Source organism: Phascolarctos cinereus, unplaced genomic scaffold (assembly GCF_003287225.1).
Source record: "Phascolarctos cinereus isolate Bilbo 61053 unplaced genomic scaffold, phaCin_HiC Scaffold_726;HRSCAF=1367, whole genome shotgun sequence".
NCBI classification, from domain to species: Eukaryota; Metazoa; Chordata; class Mammalia; order Diprotodontia; family Phascolarctidae; genus Phascolarctos; species Phascolarctos cinereus.
Window position 1 is genome coordinate 358556968 of NW_027556098.1, and position 19052 is coordinate 358576019.

At 41.4% G+C, this 19052-nt stretch overlaps 1 protein-coding gene across 1 annotated transcript in view; it reads right to left on the reverse strand.

Moving 5' to 3' along the window:
• Window positions 1-19052, reverse strand: part of GRIK3 (glutamate ionotropic receptor kainate type subunit 3) — a 311709-nt gene that overhangs the window by 35898 nt on the left and 256759 nt on the right. Inside the window, 1 exon segment of the mRNA XM_078145457.1 lies at window positions 11376-11599. Coding sequence (XP_078001583.1) covers window positions 11376-11599 — 224 coding nt within the window.

Sequence of the window (19052 nt, forward strand, 5' to 3'; positions counted from 1 at the left end):
GAGTGGAATCTCTGAGATCAGCCTCCAATCAAAAGAGGACAGAGGTCAGGGTGGGATCTTTGAAGGCTACCTGGGGTTGGGGTTTGCGCTATCAAGTCAAGTCAAAGAACATTTAATGAGCACCTACTATGTACCAGGCACTGTGCTAAGCACTGGGGACACAAAGAAAGGCAAAAACAAACAAAACTCCCCTGGTACCCCCCCACACACATACACACACAGAGCCTTGGAGATAGACAGCCAGCTTGGCAATACACCTCCCCCACAATCCCAGAATCATAAGAATGATCAAGTCACAGTCACAGGCTACTAGGTTTGGCCTCACTTTCTCAGATAGACACTTCCTGCCAGGGAGGGGAGTTCCTAGCGTCCCAGCTGCCATATCATATGAAAATGGGGCAAGCCTGTGGGTCCCAGACAATCATGGAGAGTAAGAATAGTGGGGTACAGTGGAGAGAGTACTGAAATTTCCCTTTAAACTTGGAATCATGGGGAATACATTTGTACCCCACCTCAGCTACTGACAGTCTGGGTGACCTCAGGCAAGTCACTTAATCCCTCTTGGACCTATTTTCCTCATCTGTAAAATGAGAGCATTGGACTCTGGATGAATTTTGAGGTCCTTTCTTACTTTAAATCAAAGTTGGAAGGGACCTCAGAATCCAATACCCCTCATTTTAGAAGTGGGGAAACAGACCAAGAGAGGTTAAGTGATTTGGCCAAAGTCATACAACTATTATTAAGCAGTGGAGCCATTCTCTGAATCTAGTTCTCCCACCAGGCCCACATTTCTCCTTTCCTTTCTCCTAAAGCCTAGAGAGATGAAAAAATTGCTTTAAGTTAGTTCTCTTTCTTCTATTAGACTGTGAACTCCCAGAAAGCGGGACTGGCTTTTTCTTTCTTTGTCTTTCTTTGTATCCTGTGTGCTTAGCACAGTACCTGGAACACAGTTGATACTTAATAAATGCTTGTTGATTTGACCTGACTAGAACACAGTCTGTAAGTCCAGTAAGTCTTCCTGAATGAGAAGTAGCTTGTATCAAAGACCATCTAGTAGAAAGGATAAGAAACTATTATAGTTCTGCGTGAGATAAGTAGTTAAAGGTTTGTTATCTTCCTTCATTAGACTAGCCAACTGAGGCACAGAGGCCATCACTTCAGGGTCAAAGCTGGGAATCAAAACCAGGTTCTTTCCCTTCTATCAGCCTTACAACTTCCTGTTTGTCCTCCCTAGATGGCCACTCATTCCACAGCCTCTGCAACCTTTCTTTCAGGAAGTCTTCTTGGATTGTTCCTTTGGGAGGTACTCTCTAAGATGCCCCACTAGATTGGGAGGTAAAAGGCCAAGAGTGTTTTAGACTGGTTTATGGTAGAAGGATATTGACATGAAGTCAGGAAAGGGGAAAATCAGCTTCCAGGATCTTGGGGGACAGGGGAAAGGAAAGAGACAGGAGGGAGGGATAGCGAGGGAGGGATAGAGAGGGAGGAAGGAGAGACAGAGACATAAAGAGACAGAGACTACAGGCTGGCACTGCTTATATTACAAGGAATACTTAAGACAATTATCAAGTTGCCAGAGAGTGTCTCCAGGGCTTTCAAAGGCTTGTGGGTTCGTTAAAGAGACAAGAGGCATAATGAAGGATCCCATTACAAGGAACCTCTTTGGGTGTAACAACAGGGCTAGCTTCTTGGGGAGGGTTGTAAATGCTAAGGCTGAGGTCCAGGCCAGAGCTGGTCTCCCCTCTTCAGAGCTGGGACGCTTAGAGCAAAAAGCCTTGCTGACCAAGGACTGTCTCTTCTGGAATGGCTCTTTCTTTTGGTCTATGTGTAGGGGTGGTGGATGGGGGTGGGGTGGGTGGGTGGGTAAGCATTTCAAAGAAAGCTCCAAAGAGAAGACCCAAACGTGAAATTCTTAGATCTCAAATTACCTCTCCAGAGAAAGCTCTGACGAAGGACTTGACACCTCCTTGGAGCTTTAAAGGAAAGAAAGGGGCAGGAAAGGAAAACCAAGAGCCTTTTGGAAAGATGTGGGGGATGACAGTGAGGAACAGATGGAGGAGGCTGAAACAACACACGGGTGCTCATTGACAGCTCATAGTTCCTGCTCTGCCCCAAATGACTCAAAACCAGGAAGATGACTCAAGAGCTGAAGCCTGGCCCTGTTCTCTGCTCAGTTCCCCAGGGGCTTAGAGAAGGGTTTCAAAGAGGAAGGTCAATACTTTGACTCCAGAAAGAATACTGAGGTTGGCTGTCCTGACTTTAGTCCAAGCCATGACATATAATAGCTGTGGGACCTCCCTGTGCCTCAATTTTCTTTTCTGTAAAATTGGCATAATAGCCTTTGAATGAACTCCATCACAGGATTATTACGGGCAAAACATTTTGCAAACCTTTTGGTGCTTTAAAAATAACAATTATTACCATGATTATCATCTTCTCATATCTTTTGATGGAATTCAGATAGAAATAATCCTTGGGCAAATTGCTATCCTACTATTATTCCTTGTATTTAATATTAATAATAATATGTAATTAACAATATAAATAGATCACTAAAACAACTGCTTTTTGTAGTTTTTTTCCAAAGGATTCATATTTAAGCTCATCCTCTATAGGCACCTTGAAAAGGTCTTTGCTACAACTGGTTGTAAAACAGGACCCTGGGGATGATATGCACTGTATCCTATTCTCTGTATGCTTCTGACCTTCTCTGCTAGGTCTCTATATTTTGAAAACCATTCATTCTATGTAGCTTGGTGATTATGAATGTTTGGTGTGGTGATATCTATTAAAAACATCCTTCTTAAGCTTTTATGGTCAATGTCATGATTAGGCAATTATGGGCAAGAGCTTAGTCTTTGATAATGGTCCAAACTGAGTACAGTTTAGGGTGAAATTCTCCAACATGTTTCAAAGTCTACATTTGTAGAATGGGAATGTCACATATCAGTCAATGAAAGATAAAAAGTTTCTGATATACAGTTCTAGTTAACAGGTCACAAGTTGCTAGGTATTGAGTATGTGCTAATTATTTACAGTCTGTGGTAATATGTAGATAGTTTTACCATTTCTTTGATTAACCTACATTGGTCCCTGGATCTGGACTTCTTAAGGATAAACCTGATGTTAATTCCAGGTGATAATGAACTGATCCTGAATCGTCATTGTAAACCTTTTTGTTTTTATAAACATCCACATAATTCAGCCGCCTGTTCAATGTTCCATCATTGAAATATTGCTTGTTCATGTGGATGTCATCCAGGGAGAACCTTTTGATTCCAGTCTTTGATGTTAGCCTTTTCATAGAATCCATCCAGTGGTAAATAATGTTCAGTTATATTTGACAAACCTAATATCATGAATTTGCTATCAGCCTTTATTATTGCTTATTGAAATGATGTTTTCTTGTTCCAAAAGTATTTCTTTAGGTCTTCTACTAGTTTGTCAAGTACTCTAAGGATGCCTATAAACCTCCTTCCTCCTTTCTGGTGAGGAAGTATTAATCTTTCTATAGCTGCCTTAGGGTTGTGTGTTTCAATAATATCATCTAGGGTTTTGTGAGAATACTTTCCAAATCTATTATTGTATACTTTATAGTTCCAAGAGTATATATCAGCCTGGTCTTGCATATATGTTCTTACCATACATCTTTATTTTGGAATGCTAATAAATCTCTTAATACATTCAAACCTAGGCTTCCCTTTGAAACCTTTATGTCTGATGTTTCTTGTCTGGATGAGACCAAGGTATTTGTAGGTATCACCTTCAATCATTTGTTCAATGTGACTTCTAGATTTAAGCTTGAAGCCTTCAGTCTCTATTTTTCATTGGAACATATTATAATTTTTGCATTTTGGGGGGTCCAGGGGAAATTTTTGTATCATTGAACAAGATTCAATGAGCTGAAGTTGCTGTTTAATGTGTTTTTCAGTGGAACTATGTAGCTTGACATCATTCATATTACCCCGTGATTATTAAGATGTTTTGTTTCAACTTCTCCCTTAATTTGGAGACTATATTTAGTACTATTTACGATAAAGAATAATATATCTAAGGCCAGGCAAACCTAAGTGGGCTTAATTGGTTTCCTCCTCAAATGCCATGTTTTATGTCAGTTGTTATCGACATTATTGTGTTGATAATGTGTTTTTATAGAGAAAACAGTTTTCCACATGGTCATCAAATGCTACAGTTCTCACCATACTTGGATCTATTTTATATATTTGCGTTATATGAATAAACCATAAGTATACAACTGAATCAAAGGTTCTGAGATAATTAACAAAAGGAGTATAAACCTCATGACACTTTGGGGCAGCTTGTTCCATAACTACTGAAATGGTAATAAGTTACTCTTTATACCCTCTGGGACTTTTTGACATACTCTTTTTGTTCCTTGGCCAATATATTATTTTCTTGTATTTATAGATTTTTTTTAAGTGGTGCAAACTGTAAATGCTTTTTATGAAGTGCATAAGAATATAATTGACCTGCATTGAAAGGGGTCCCTGGTGTTCTCATCTTTTAATAAAAAGATATGTACTTCTTCTTGTTAAGGATGAAATAAATCATTTTTAAAAGCATTTATTAAGCACTTACTACATGCAAAGCATTGTGCTAAGTGCTGGGGATATCCAAAGGGAAAAATGGAGACAGTCCCTGCTCTCAAAGAGCTCCCTTTCTAATGGAAGAGATGACACATACAGGAGGTTTCAGCTCAGATGGCAAGATCTCATGGTTATTAGTGTGCAGCAGCAAAGCAATTGGTAATGCATCTTACTTAATGTCATATAGGCTGATCAAATGATATCTGTTTCTGATGTTGAACCAGTTGACAGGAGTTTGGTGGTAGGAACTCTCTTTTCTGAGTCTTCAGTAGCTGTGGTTGCTAAGGAGGCAAAGGTTGTAGCATTTTCAGAAGCAGTGACCAGGTCACATCTCCAGGTTGGTTGCTTTCCAAGATTGTGGCTGAGTAAGCTGGGTTGGAAGCAGGACTGGTGGTGTGAATGGCATTGCCATTCCCAACAGTCTTGGGTTTTGGAATGTCTCCATCAGAGTCACAGGGCAGGTGGTGGTGGTTTAATTTGATTGGCACATGCTTTCTCCCTTCTCCCTCAAGGTGCCTTATTGCTTCACTGGAAAGCAGGCCTGGTGGAATCAAGGCTGCATCTGAAAGGCAGCTGGTAAAATTCTGTCATTTGCCACCGTGAAATGTTTGCTCCAATAATTGTAGATCTTATACGGTCTAACCACTGTGCAGTTTTGCAAAGACGCTAGAGTTCTAGTCACCTCTCTTACAAGAACAGTTTCATTATTCATTATATTGGTGATGTGAAAGTTGTCTGGTATTTGTTTGATCCATCTTGAATTTCCATGGTTCTAGAATTCTTGTGATTAGGGAGATAATTGGAAATTTTCCATATCTTCTTCCCACTAGGATTTTTGTTGCTTTACTTCTCAAGCCTCTGTATTAAAGTCTTTGACTGATGTTGAACTTTTATTTTGTTTCGTTTTCTAACTGCTTTTACTACTTGTACTACCTTAACTTTTAAACTTTTATAAAGGAATTTCAAATTTCTGATATCCTTTTGCTTTCTGGGTTCTCTTCCATGTGTTTCATTTTCTTTTTGCCTTTAACTGAGCAATATAATCATACTAATAGCTAGCATTTATGTAGTACTTTAAAGGCTTTAAAATATTATCTCATTTGAACTTCACAATAATTCTGGAAGGCAGGTGCTATATTATCCCAATTTTACAGATGAGGAAACTGAGGCAGGCAGAAATTAAATTACCTGCCCAGGATCACACAGCTGGTCTTGGGCTAGATTTGAACTTGGGTTTTCTTGACTTCATGTCCAGCACTGTATATACTGCAACACCTAGATGGCTAAAAATATGAACATGACATTCAAAATTTCTAGTCCATGTACCACCCAGATATTGTTGTGATTTTCCAGTTCCTTTTCACAGATCTTTAAGGGCTTTCTCAAGTCACTTCTACCATGGTAGTGTTGGATGCCTGTATTTCTTGATGACTTTTCCTCCTTGGTTTTTTACTGTGGTAACAGCTGCCATGTATACCACTATGTACAGATGCTAAAATGTCTTTAAATTTCTGTCAAAGACTATGGGAGAATGAGTTTGCTCATGATGGTTATACCAGACATTAGTTTAAAAAAATTATTCTGATTTAGTTTGTTAGTTGGATTCATGGTGTCAAACTCAAAAAGGACTTTTCAGAATTCCAATCATAGGATGCACATTTCCTTTTCAAAATTACATGATCAGGACTTGGTCATCCTTTTCTGTATTAGTTATAATTTCTAAAGCTTGCATTAAATGAAGATCTTTAATGACTTCAAGGTCTTCAGCTGCTCCTTCTTCATTTTATCTTGCATTTTGTCCAATCTAGGCTTGGGAATGAAGTTAATTTTTATAATTTCCCTACACTAGACAGCAGTACGCTGTTGTGTGACTTGTAGATGAGGGCACCATTGACAGAAAGCAGTGCCTTGCCTAATCCTGGTGACACCTGTTACCTGTTTGTTTTTAATATACCACTGGCAGATCACATCTTCCATGATTTGCTAGCTTTAGTGGTCAGAACCGTGCGTGTGTGTGTGTGTGTGTGTGTGTGTGTATGTGTGCGTGCGCACGTGCGCACATGCTCGAGTTGACTTCTCTTTAGAAAAGCAGAGGTAGTGCGCTAAATTGGAAAGAGTACTTAAATGTTTTCAGCAGTCAGGGCACTTACTGGTATTCCTGGTTGGTTTTGATGAATCTTGCCTTTTTCTGGTACCAGAAGGTGAATGTATGCTTAGATCTTTAGTGTCAAGCTGATCATTGCAATGGTTTTTGAGCAGGGCCACATTTCAACCTTATGTTCCCCAGGCATTTCTTCACAGGACAGTTCCATCACACTAACTAGGTTGCGGACCCAGTAGGAGCCCAGAGCTACCAGGCCCATCCAGGTACTATACTGGTCTCAGGGAACAGAAAGTGCTCCCTATACATGACCCTGACTGGCTTTTTGTTACTTTGCTATTGATCCCCACCCCCCTCCCATCCCAACCTCACAACATGAATGATGGGTTGGGCTTTAAGAGGTATTATTATTATTATTCCAGACAATATATGAAAAGTATCTGCAGATTTGGGTTCTGGGCCCTGGACTGGTCTGAAATGCTAACCATTATCCCACCTGCCCCTATACTTTCCCTCTGGCCCTTTAGGATCTGGACTAATATTGGCCCTCTGAGCCTTGGGATTCTTGTCATATTGGGATTAAAAAAAACACCCCAGGGGCCATTTATTTATCTGTCAGTGTGTCTCATTCTTGCCCTAGGCTTGAGATCAAAGTCAAGGGGACTCTCCTATAGGAGCCAGATGAAGGGGGGTGGGGGAAAGTGCCAAACCTATCACTTGCCTGGAGGAGGAAGAAAGTTCAAGGTCATGTCCAAGTGTGAGCCAGATGTGCTGGAACAGATGAGGGAAGCAGCAATGGCCCCTGAAACAGTGCAAGGTCTCCAAGGTCAGAGGTATGACTTGGACAGAATTGGTTTCCAGAAAAGACCCACAAAAAGACAGTGGTTCCCCTCTGACAAGGGTGAGATTGAGAAGTCTTCTACTTAATCCCTAGGACCTGAATTGTCTCTAAGATACAGGTCTGAGCTCCAGTATTTTCAATTCCCTTGACAGGGTTTTCTGTGAAGGGACTGGGTTAGTTCCAGGAGGGGCATTACAGTCTAGCTTTCTTGAATTCCTTCTGACCTATTTGCCTCCCTTAGAATTAGAGTTGGAAATATTTTAAGAGCTCAAAAGGAACTCAGAGACCATCTGGTCCAAACCTCTTATTTTGCATATGGGGAAACAGAGGCTCAGAGGTAAAGTGACTTACCTGAGTATACATAGTGAAGGGTTTTGTTTGTCTGTCTGTGTGTGTGTGTGTATTTTGTTTCCATCTCTTTATAAGATTAGAAGTAGTAAAGTATACAGTGTAAAGAATGCTGGACTTGTAGCCAGGAAATCTGAGTTAGAATCGCTACTTTGCCATTCAGTATCTGTGTGACAGGGAAAATCATTTATCTTCTCTGAGCCTCAGTTTCCCTACCTCTAATATAAAAATGTCTGTATTGAAAACAGCTAGCATTTATAGAACACATTAAGGTTTGCAAAGCACTTTACATGTTGTCTCATTTGATTCTCATAACAACTCTGGGAGGTAGGTGCTGTTATTATCTCCATTTTACAGATGAGAAAACTGAGGCTGCAAGAGGTTGAATGACCTGCCCAGAGTTACACAGCCAGCAAAGAGCTGAGGCAGGATTCAAACTCAAGTCTTTCAGATTCTGAGTCCAACTCTATCTCTTTCGTATTGCCTACCTCAAAAGATTTTGGTGAATTTCAGATTAGGTAATGCAGTTAAAGGGTTTTCTAAACCTCTAAACCTATGTAAAAGTCAGCTATTATCATGTAAGAGCAGACAGGGCACAAGCTCGCCTGACAGGGCTCAATAATGACAGTGATCTTCTCCTCAGTTATGATGATGAAATGGGCACTACGTGGGTGTTTCCAACTCAGGCTCTACATGACATCCCACCTGCCACATCTTCTTAGAAATTAAGATGCCTCCTGTACTCCCTTTCCCAGATCCCCAGGCCCTGTGATCATGGGAGGGAAGCTCAATAACATCACTATTGTTTTCTACTACACAAGGGTCCTTCACATACTCGAGTTAATTCAGAGCTAGAGCTGGGATCCCTGACCCTTTGATCCTCAGGTTGTATGCCTAAAGGAGGCTACGGCATGTGCCAGGTAACCTAATTCTCATTTGGTTGATGTGTTTCATATCTTCTGGCATCAGGGACCCTGTCACACTGAGACATGATTGGGAGTGATGATAGTTGTCTAAAGGAAGGCAGTGTGTTGGTTAATAAGCAACCACTGAATAGTGCCCAGAATTATGGAACCTCAAAGTAAAGGAGGTCAGAGGTCATCTTGTTCATCCCTCAGCTGAAGCATGAATCCCCTCTATAGCTTCCTAGCATATGCTCATTAAGTTTTGTTCAAACTCCTTCAGTGATGAGGAACCTACCAGCTTGCCAGAGAACTCATTCCATTTTTAGGAAGCCTTACTTCTTCAATTAAATTTGATAGGCATTTTTGCAATTGGCTGATGTAGGGCTTGGAGTCTGGGAGAGTCAAATTCAAACCCTGCCTCACACACTTCGTAGCTGAGTGACTCTGGAAGAGTCACTTACCCTCTGTCTGCCTCAGTTTCCTCATCTACAAAGTGAAGGGGTTGGATAAATGGCTTCTAATGTCCCATTTGATTCCAGATTTATGATTCTATTATCCTTTGCCTATTATGTTCAAAGTGCTGTCCTGTGTGTTTGGGATAGAAATACAGAAATGAAACAATTCCTGCTCTCAAGGAGCTAATAGTTCTTTGGATGTTAAGCCTAAATCTGCCTTTTCCTATCTTTCTCTTTTTGTTCCTGGTTCTGTTTTCTAAAGCCAAGCAGAACAAGTCTATTCTTTTTTTCTTCACAACAGTCCTTGACAGCTATTAGGTCCCCACTAAGTCTTCCCTGATCTAGACTAGGCATTCCTAGTTTCTTCATTCAACTCTTGTAGGACCCCCAGTTCCTTCCCAATCCTGTCTGCTCCCTGTGCTAAGACCATTCATCCTAACCCTGTCCTGACATTCACTAGTACTTACCTGAAGGATCTAGGAAGGTGAAAAGGCTCTGGCATTGGAATTGGTTGCATTGGTTGAAGGCAAGAGCTATGGTGGGTGTACTTTTGACCTCGGTCAGAGACATGATCTCTTCATGACCTCACTAGACATTACTCTCCCTGGATACTTTCAGTAAGACCTCCTTTCATAAACTCCTATACAAGCATATTTCTCCTTTAATTACCTAAGAGATACCTTCAGACCCTGATCTAATTCCAAGCTACCCCATTCCCTAACCTCACCAACAAAAACAGAGAACCCTTAACTCTACCAGATGCTTCCTTTCCTGGCCTTGATTCACAGACACCCCTCTCCCTTGATTCCCTGACCCTATCTTTCTCCCTGGACTCATGACCAAGCAACTATATCCTTGGCTTCGGTAGACATCAATGCTCCCATTGTCTTCCCCAAACTTCAGTCTCCTTGCTGTAGACAGCTCAGAGATTTTCTTATTCCTGACCCTGAACCTACAGCATAAGCACTAGGGGTCAATTGCTTTGCTCTCTCCTAGCCTCTCTAAGAAGATTCTTCCTGTCTGTGTGCTAACATCATCACTGAGAAGACTTCAAAAGCATGTGATATTCCCCTCCCTTCTCACATTGCTCTTACAAGGTAGCAAGACCCAGCCCTGGGTTGAAGTCTTGTGGCTTCTCTTGAGTTAGCAAAGTGGCAGGAGATGGGCATGACATGCAGTTGACAGATTGCTGTTGCTCTGTGGAGGGGCCGGGGAGGTGGGGTTGAAGTAATGGCTGAGAGGCAGCTTGAGGTGGCTGCTTTGCCTCTGATGGGCAATTGTGGGGAGAAACAGAGGTGTGGAGTGGGCAAGCAAACATGTGGATTGTGCATGTGTGCTAAACCATATAATGTGTGTGTGAGTACACATGAACACATACTCATAAATACATGCGTGATGTGTGCATGGGTGCATGGGTACGTGATTACTTGTGTATGTGGCACCAGGTTCCCTGTATGCTGTGAGGGTTCTCTGACTGAAGTTAAATCTCACTGGCCCTTGTACACCTAATGCAATCTCAGCATTGCAGTGGAACTTGGTTGCCCCTGGCAGCACTAAGGATGATCAGCTCCTAAAGGTTCCATCTTTAGTTGTCAACTCAGCTCTCCTTTGAATGGCATGGATGGTCCTCATCACTGAGACAGAGCCTAGAGTTGCTGGAATTCAATGTTTTGGAAACAGAGTCTGGGGTCATGGATCATCCTGAGATCTGAAGGTCAATGTCAATTCCCAACTCTTAGAAGTTCCCAGAGGCTCTGACAAGGAGAGGGAGCAGAAAGTCCTTGGGGTTTGGGCCTGGATCTGATGCTTATGCAATAAGGATGGTACAGAGGCAGTTTTCATAGTGGAAAACTAAGGCAGAGAGGGAGATAGTCTGTCCAAAGTCACATGGTAACTTTTTAGGTGAGGGTATAGGGATACAACCTAGATATCTTGATTCTGAGTCAAAGATTTTGTCTCCTGACCCATTTCGTGCCCTCTTCCCACAACTCCTCATCAGCACAATATGGCCCCATGTCTCATATGAAGCTGAACATAATGGATGATGCAAACCCCACTCCCCGCCATACACACACACCACTACCATCCCAACCCACAAAGCTCTAAAGGCTCCCTTACCTTGCAATGACGAAGAGAACACAGCTGACACCCAGATAGGCAAGAAGGACATACATCCAGATATCAGGAGACAAGGGATTGAGGAAGGAGAATACGCCAGGATTGGTGCCATTGGGTTTCCGGTACAGGATACTGACGCCGAGGGTCATGAAGGGCTTGGAGAAGTCAATGGCTTTTTCCCGGATGTGAGTGATGGTCAGAGGGGCTACAGCCAGGTCTGCCTTCTGCATGGAGTTGGGGAGAGACATGGAAGGAAACTTTGAGATACAGAACCAATCAAGGTTTGGAAAAAGGGCAATGGGATATTGCTTGGGGGAGCCTGTGGAGACCCTTTTCTGAGAGCCCTATAGCAGGGGAGGAGGCAGTGGAGGTCTGAGCCCTGGTGGCCTGGCTTTTTGAAGAGAATTCAGCTAGTTCAAGAGGAGTGAGAGTATTTCCTTCTATGGAGAGGACATTGAGGAGAGAAACAGTATGGAAGGCATGCTCGATTTGGAGTCAGAGGGCCTGGGTTTGAATCTTGTATCTATGACACTGCTTGTGTGACTTTGGGTGAATCACATAACCTAGACTTTTTTTTTTCTCATCTGTAAAATGAGGAGGTATCTAAAGTCCCTTCTAGTTCAAAAACTATGATCTTATTACCTCTGGGCCCATTCTCATGGCAATTAATATACTTGAATTCCCACAGAGGAATACTGCTTTTCCAGGGGTTTATTAGGCAAGCCATACCTTTCCTGAGCAGTAGTTCACTGCCCTGGCCAGGAGCAGGACACACATGCTCAAAACACAGAGAGGAAGGACTAGCCACCTGGCATTGAAAGGACAGGGCTCCTCAGGAAGATTATTCAATTGTGAATTCACTCAATTTAATTAGAGAAACATTTGTTAATCACTTGTATGTGTAGGAGTCTGTGTTTAACCTGAGGATACAAAAATGAAGTAAGAAACAGACTGCACTCAAGGAATTTACAATATAATGGGGGTGGTGGGAACATGTTACGTAGACAAGTAGGAGGCTAGGAAGAGTAAGGACAGAGAAGTGATTTATGCAAAGTCCTAGACGATTGAGGAGGGAAAGATCACTTTCAATTGGGAAAGGCAGTGTGGCAAGGACAGCTTCCTACAGGAGGTGTTTTTGGAGTTGGTCTGGAGGGACTTCAGCAAAGGTTGATGGGACAGAGTAGAGGGAGTTCATCTCAGCCATGAGGGCAGGGCTGCTGGGAGCAAAGACATGAGGTTATAACAGGGAAGCCAGTACATGATGAGTAACACAAGGAAATGCTTGAGAGGAAGGCTGGAGTCAGACTGTGGAAGCTCTTGAATGAGTATTGAGAAAAGAATCCTGGATTTTGAATCAGAGGGCCTGAATTTGAATTCTGACTGCCATTTACTAGTTCCCTGTGTGACTTTGGGGGCAGACCCTTAATCTATTAAGGTCTCAGTTTCCTTATCTGTAAAATTCAGAGGTTTTTTGTTTTTTGTTTTTTAAAGATTATGTTTAAGGTCCCTTCCAGTTCTGAGAATCCAGGATCAGTTTATACTTTATTCTATAGGCAATGGGGAGTTATTGAAAGTTTTTGAGCAGGAGACTGATGTAACCAGAAGAGAGTAATTAAATTGCATGTTCTTAGACTCACTTCCATGGAAGGGCAGCCATATATCTAGGGTTATAGGTGGGTCTTGGAATGCAGGTTGCCCAGATATGTGCGGTGCCATTTTGTGGTAATGTTAGTTCAGGACCGCAGACAGCTCCTAATTGTCCTCCTACAGCTCCAGGCTGCAGAAGTCAAATTCCTGACACCTTTCCTGTTTAATATCTACATCACAGTCTCACCACCCGCTTCAGGCCTGGCCTCAGCCCTGCTCTATGACTTGGCCTTTGACTTGTCATATTGAGAATGATGGAGTGGAAAGAGTGGGCCTGATTTAAATCCTCCCTTTGGTGTGTGACCATGAAAAACTTCCTTAGTTTCCTCATCTGTAAAATGGAGCTAATATCTGCAGTGATTACCTCCTAGGGTTATTGTGGGATTCAAATAAGATAATGTTTAAAAAGTTATTCACAAATTTTGGAGCCCTATACCAATGTCAGTTATTATTATTATTGTATTACAGTCCCATCAAGCCTCAGGGGTTCCAATGAGATTGTATTTACTGCCTTGTGTTAAAATCTTTTGTTTATGACCCACAGTTGGCACATTGGTTTATGGATGTTGGAGGCCATAAGTATTTTCCCTGACCCTTATTCCTTACTGTGAATTACTGGCCTCTACCTCCTCCATTATTTGTCTTTCTTTGTCACACCTCATGTCCTAGACAGTAGCTAGCTTTGCAGTTTGATCTGGCCATTTTCCTCCTCTATCTTCTAAAGTCTTCTTGCCTAGATTAGCAAGTCTCTGGTCAAATACTTTCTCCCCAATATTTGTGACATATGCTGTGTGCCCAGACAGAAGTTTTCCATTTTGACATTTTAAGTTATGGCCCAGGAAACTAAATTTCCTACTTTGATATGTCCTGAAAACTGCCCTTGACAGGAAAACAGAGAGAAAGGATGGAGGTAAGAAAATACCAGAAAGTAGAGACTAGGTGGATTGGAAATAAATTCTGCTCATGCCACAATTTGCCACAGGCTTGTTTTGCTTCTTGGAGCAGCATCTGAGCAGATGTATATCCATGCCATACAGCTGTGACTACTGTTTGTTTAGCTTTGAAGAGATAAGGAGGTAGCTAAGGTGGTTGGTGGATAGAGTGCCAGGCTTAGAGTCAGGAAAACCTGAGTTCAAACATAGCTTCAGACAATTACTAGTTGTGTGACCCCGGGCAAGCCACTTAACCCTATTTGCCAAAGTTACCTCATCTGTAAAATGAGCTGGAGAAGGAAATGACAAACCACTACAGCATCTTTGCTGAGAAAACCCCAAAAGAGATCACAAAGGGTTGGCCATGACTGATAACAACAAAGGACCAGAGAAAGATAAAGGAAAGGATAGGAACCCTTTCTGATTGAATTGAGAGAATAACAGATCACAGAGAGAAAGCAGAATTTTAAAATCCCTATTTTGCCTCGACTTTTGCTACCAGGGAGACTGATCTTTATACCAGGAATTACCAAAGAAAAATATTTACACAGGGACTCAAAAACCAAGAAGAATGAGAAGACTGAAGGGGAATCATAGAGCTATCCTTGATGAGTGCAAGTCATGAATTCCAGACAAATTTCATCCCAGTATACTGAAAGAAAGTGGCTGATGTGATTGCTGAGGTGCTGTCAGTGATTCGGAAAAATCACAGTGAATGGAAAAGGGCAAATAGTCTAATTTTCAAAAAAGAAAAGAAGACGAATACTTCAGCCTCTAGGCTGGTGAGCTTGACATGGATTCTGGGTAAAATTCTCAGATGGACTATGAAAAGGGTTGATTGTGAGCACTTAAAAAGGGTTCAGAAGGTGATCATTAAGAACCAGTATGGGTTCATTAAGAACAAGTAATGCCAGACTAACATCATGTCTTTGTTTTGATAGGGTTACTAGATAGGTAGTTCAGGGGAATGCCATAGCCTTAGCATATCTGGATTTCAGCAAGGCATTTGACAGTTTCTCATGATATCCTAACAAATAATTTGGAGAGATGTCATCTGGAAAATAGTTTTTAGGTGGGCTCAGAACTGGTTGACTGACTGGACCCAAAGTAGTTACTAATAGATTGATTTCAACCTGAAGGGAGGTCTATAGCAGAGTAATCATTGTTCTATCCTTGACCCTGCTATATTTAACTTTTTTTTTATCAACAACTTCAATGAAAGCATAAATGACATGCCCATCAAATAATCATTTATATTTATATAGCTCCTTAAAGCTTACATTACTCCTTTTGATCCTCATGACAACCCTGTGAGATGTCTTACAGATTATTTTTCTCATTTTAGAGATGAGGAAACTGAGGCTCAGAGCAGGTAAATGACTTGTCCAGAATCACATGGCTAGTAAATGTAAGATGTAAGACTTGAACCCAGGTCTTCCTAACTTAGGTCCAGCACTCTATCCACCATATTGTGGCACCTTTCAATTTCAAATGACCTGAAACTGGGAGTGATATTTAACCTAACATACTCAAAATTTTTTTTAAAAAAAGGAATCTTGAAAGTGAACTGAAGTAAAGTGAAAAATGAATATAAATGAATGTTAAGCTCTTCACTTGGGTTAAAAAAAACCTCAAATATATAAGTATAGCATGGGTGAAATTTGGTTAGACAGCATTTCATGTGAAAAAGATGTGAGGCTTCTAATAGGCTGTAATTTGAATATGAATCAACAGTGTAAAATGGCTACCAATAGATAGAATTTCATTTTGGGCTGCATTAATAGAAGCATACTGTCCAGAGCAAAGGAGCCAGTAGACCCCTCTCTTCTACTCTTGTCAGACCCTATTTAGAGTATTGTGTTCTGCTCTAGTCATCACATTTTAGGAATGACATTGATGAGTTAGAAAGTATCAATAGGAGAATAGCTAGGATTAGGAGACGACTTGAAACCATGTCACAGTGAAGTAGTCCATTTGAAGTAAATGAGAATGTTTAGCCCACAGAAGAAAAGGTTTAGGAGAGATATAACTGATTTATTCCAATATTCAAAGGAATGACACATGGAAGAGGGATTAAAGTGCTCTGCTTGGCTTCAAAGGATATCTTAGTCTAACTTCTACCCATTGAAGGAATCCTTTCAGATAGTCAAACAGTCTCTGCTTGAATCGCTCCAATGATAGAGATCTCACTACCATCTGGGGAAGTCCATTCCATTTTTAAACACAGTTAAGTTCTTCCTTATACTGAGCCAAAATTTACATTATTGAGACTTCCTGTCACAGTACTTTCCTCTGGGATCATTCAGAACAAATCTAATTTCCTTTACTCATGGCACCCTTTCCCAACTTGCCCCTCACTCTTCTTTTCTCTTTAGATGAAAAATTCCCAATCTTGGGGCAGCTAGGTGGTGCAGTGTATAGAGCACTGGCCCTGGGGTCAGGAAGACCTGAGTTCAAATCCAGGCTCAGACACATAACACTCACTAGCTGTGCGACCCTGGGCAAGCGACTTAACCCCTATTGTCTCACCAAAAAGAGAGAGAGAGAGAGAGAGGAGAGAGAGAGAGAGAGAGAGAGAGAGAGAGAAGTGGCTTAAAAAAACCTTGACATTTGCTACCTATGTGACCCTGGGCAAGTCACTTAATCCCATTGCCTAGCCAAAAAAGACAGAATCATATTAGTTGCATTAGGGAGAATGTTGAGATTACTGACATCTTAGGCACCTCTAAAGAATCGTCATTGGTTCTTAAGCTAGGTGGTGCAGTGTATAGAGCACTGGCCCTGGAGTCAGAAGGACCTGAGTTCAAATCTGGCCTCAGAGCAGACGCTTGACACTTACTAGCGGTGTGACCCTGGGCACCTCAATTGACTCAGCAAAAAAAAAAAAAGTCCAGTCTTGTTAATCAAAGTTCTTTTTCCTAGCCATAGAAGTAGCAAGAAGAGTATAGTCTCTCTGCTGGCTGTTGCGTGTATCAGCTTCAAAGAATTACAGGCTCTAGATCCCAACTAAAAACCCTTGTCTGACAAAGAATCCACTCTACATCACCCTTAACATTCATCCTCTGTTTGAAGACTCCCAGAGAAGGGGACCTCATCACCTCCTGAAATAACCCATTTGACTAATTGGTAGCAAGGTTTTTTCCTTTTTAAATTAAGCTTACATCTACCTTTCTGCAATTTCCACCCATTGTTCTTAGCTCTGCCCTTTGGAGCTAAGCGGGTGTCCATTCCACATTATAGCCCTTCAAATACGCAAGGTCAGCTATTAGGTCCTTGCTAAGCTTCCTTTTCTCCATGCCAATTAACTCTGGTACCTTCAACCAGTGTTTATATGAGATAACCTGGTGACGTCTCACCATCCTGGTCACTTCTCTGGATGCTCTCCAGTTTACAAATGTCCTCCCTAAAATGTGGTACTAAGAACTGAATAGGATACTTCAAATGTGGTCTGACCAAGGCAAAGGACAATGAGACCATCTTCCTCCTCCTTCTAGACACTGCACCTGCTATGTGCCAGGTTTTTACAGTTATCTCATTTGGTTTTCAGAACAACCCTGGAAAGTGTTATTATTATCCCTATTTTATAGTTGAGGAAACTGATGTAGACAGAGGTTAAGTGACTTGCCCAAGATCATTCAGCTAGTAATTTTCAGATGAACTACTATCTAACCATACCTTTTCAATGTCATACTTGTGAAATTTTTTATTTGAACCCAAGTGTAAAATTTTATATTTGTCCCAATTAAATTTCTTCTTATTAGATTGAACCCCACATTCCGGCCTATCAAAGACATTGTACACTATGATGCTGTCATGCAGTATGTTAGCTATCTCTCAGAGTTTGTCTGCTTTCTGAAAATTTGATGAGCATGTCTTCAATGCCTTTAAGTCATTGATAAAAATGTTAAACAGCTCAGGGCCAAGCACAGATTCCTGGGCACATCACCAGTGACCTCCTTTGAAGCTGACCTTATAATATCAAGTTCCTCTGAGCTAATGTGACAGTTTCATCCCTACTGCCTAGGTCCCCAGCCAGGGCTATCCTGAATCATGGCTTCACAGCCTGAAGGAGCTGAATGTTATAATGCTGCCTGGTTCATCTTCCATGGTATGGCTTCTCTGGAATAATGGGAAGTATGTTACTTCCTTGAACTAGGGAAATCCAGGCAGGGGATGGGGTGCAGAAGGGCTAAAATGAGTGAAAAATTATACATACATACATACAAAATCCCTTCACCCATTAGCATAATATCTTGTAGAAGCAAATAGGTGGCATAGAGGTTAGAGTGAAGGAAAACCTGAATTCAGATACAGCCTTAGATGCTTAGATACTTAGATACTAGCTGTGTGACTTTGGGCAAGTCATTTAGTCTCCATTTGCTTCAGTTTCAACTGTAAAATGAGAAAAATAATAGTACCCTCCTCCAAGTTGGAATGAGGATCAAGTGAGGTAATATGTGCAAAGTGCTTCACACAGTGTCCGGCACATAGCAAGCACTACAGTAACGCTAGTCATCATTGTTATTATTGTCCAGACGCATATTCACTCTTAACCATGCTGCTCACCCAAAGACACATGCCCTACACCATCCTACAGGTAAGCTTACTGTTGCGCATTTCACTCATTCATGCCATAAACAAGTACTGAGCACCTCTCATGAGCAACACCCTATGCTGAATGATGAAGGGGAATGCTAAGCAGTCTAAAACATGGATTTTGCCCTCAAGGAGTTTAGAGTCTGATAGGGATGACAGGATATATACACAGATAACTTACAATAAAAGGCCACATCTCAAGAATGCCTCAAGTAAGGCATAAAAAGACAGTCATACATATGTATGTATTCTAAAGATATCTGTGTGTGATATATGTGCATATGTATATATATGTATATACATACACACATATACACACATCAGAGAGAAAGAGAAGAGAGAGAAGAGAACAGAAAGAAAATGAGAAAATGAGGGTAAAGGGCTGAAGAGAAGAGTGGAGAGAAGAATACAAGATGAAAGAAGAATGGGGGTGGAGAGAAGAGGGAAGGAGAGGAAAGATGAGGAGACAAAAGAGAAGGACAGGGCTGGGCATAAAAGGGCA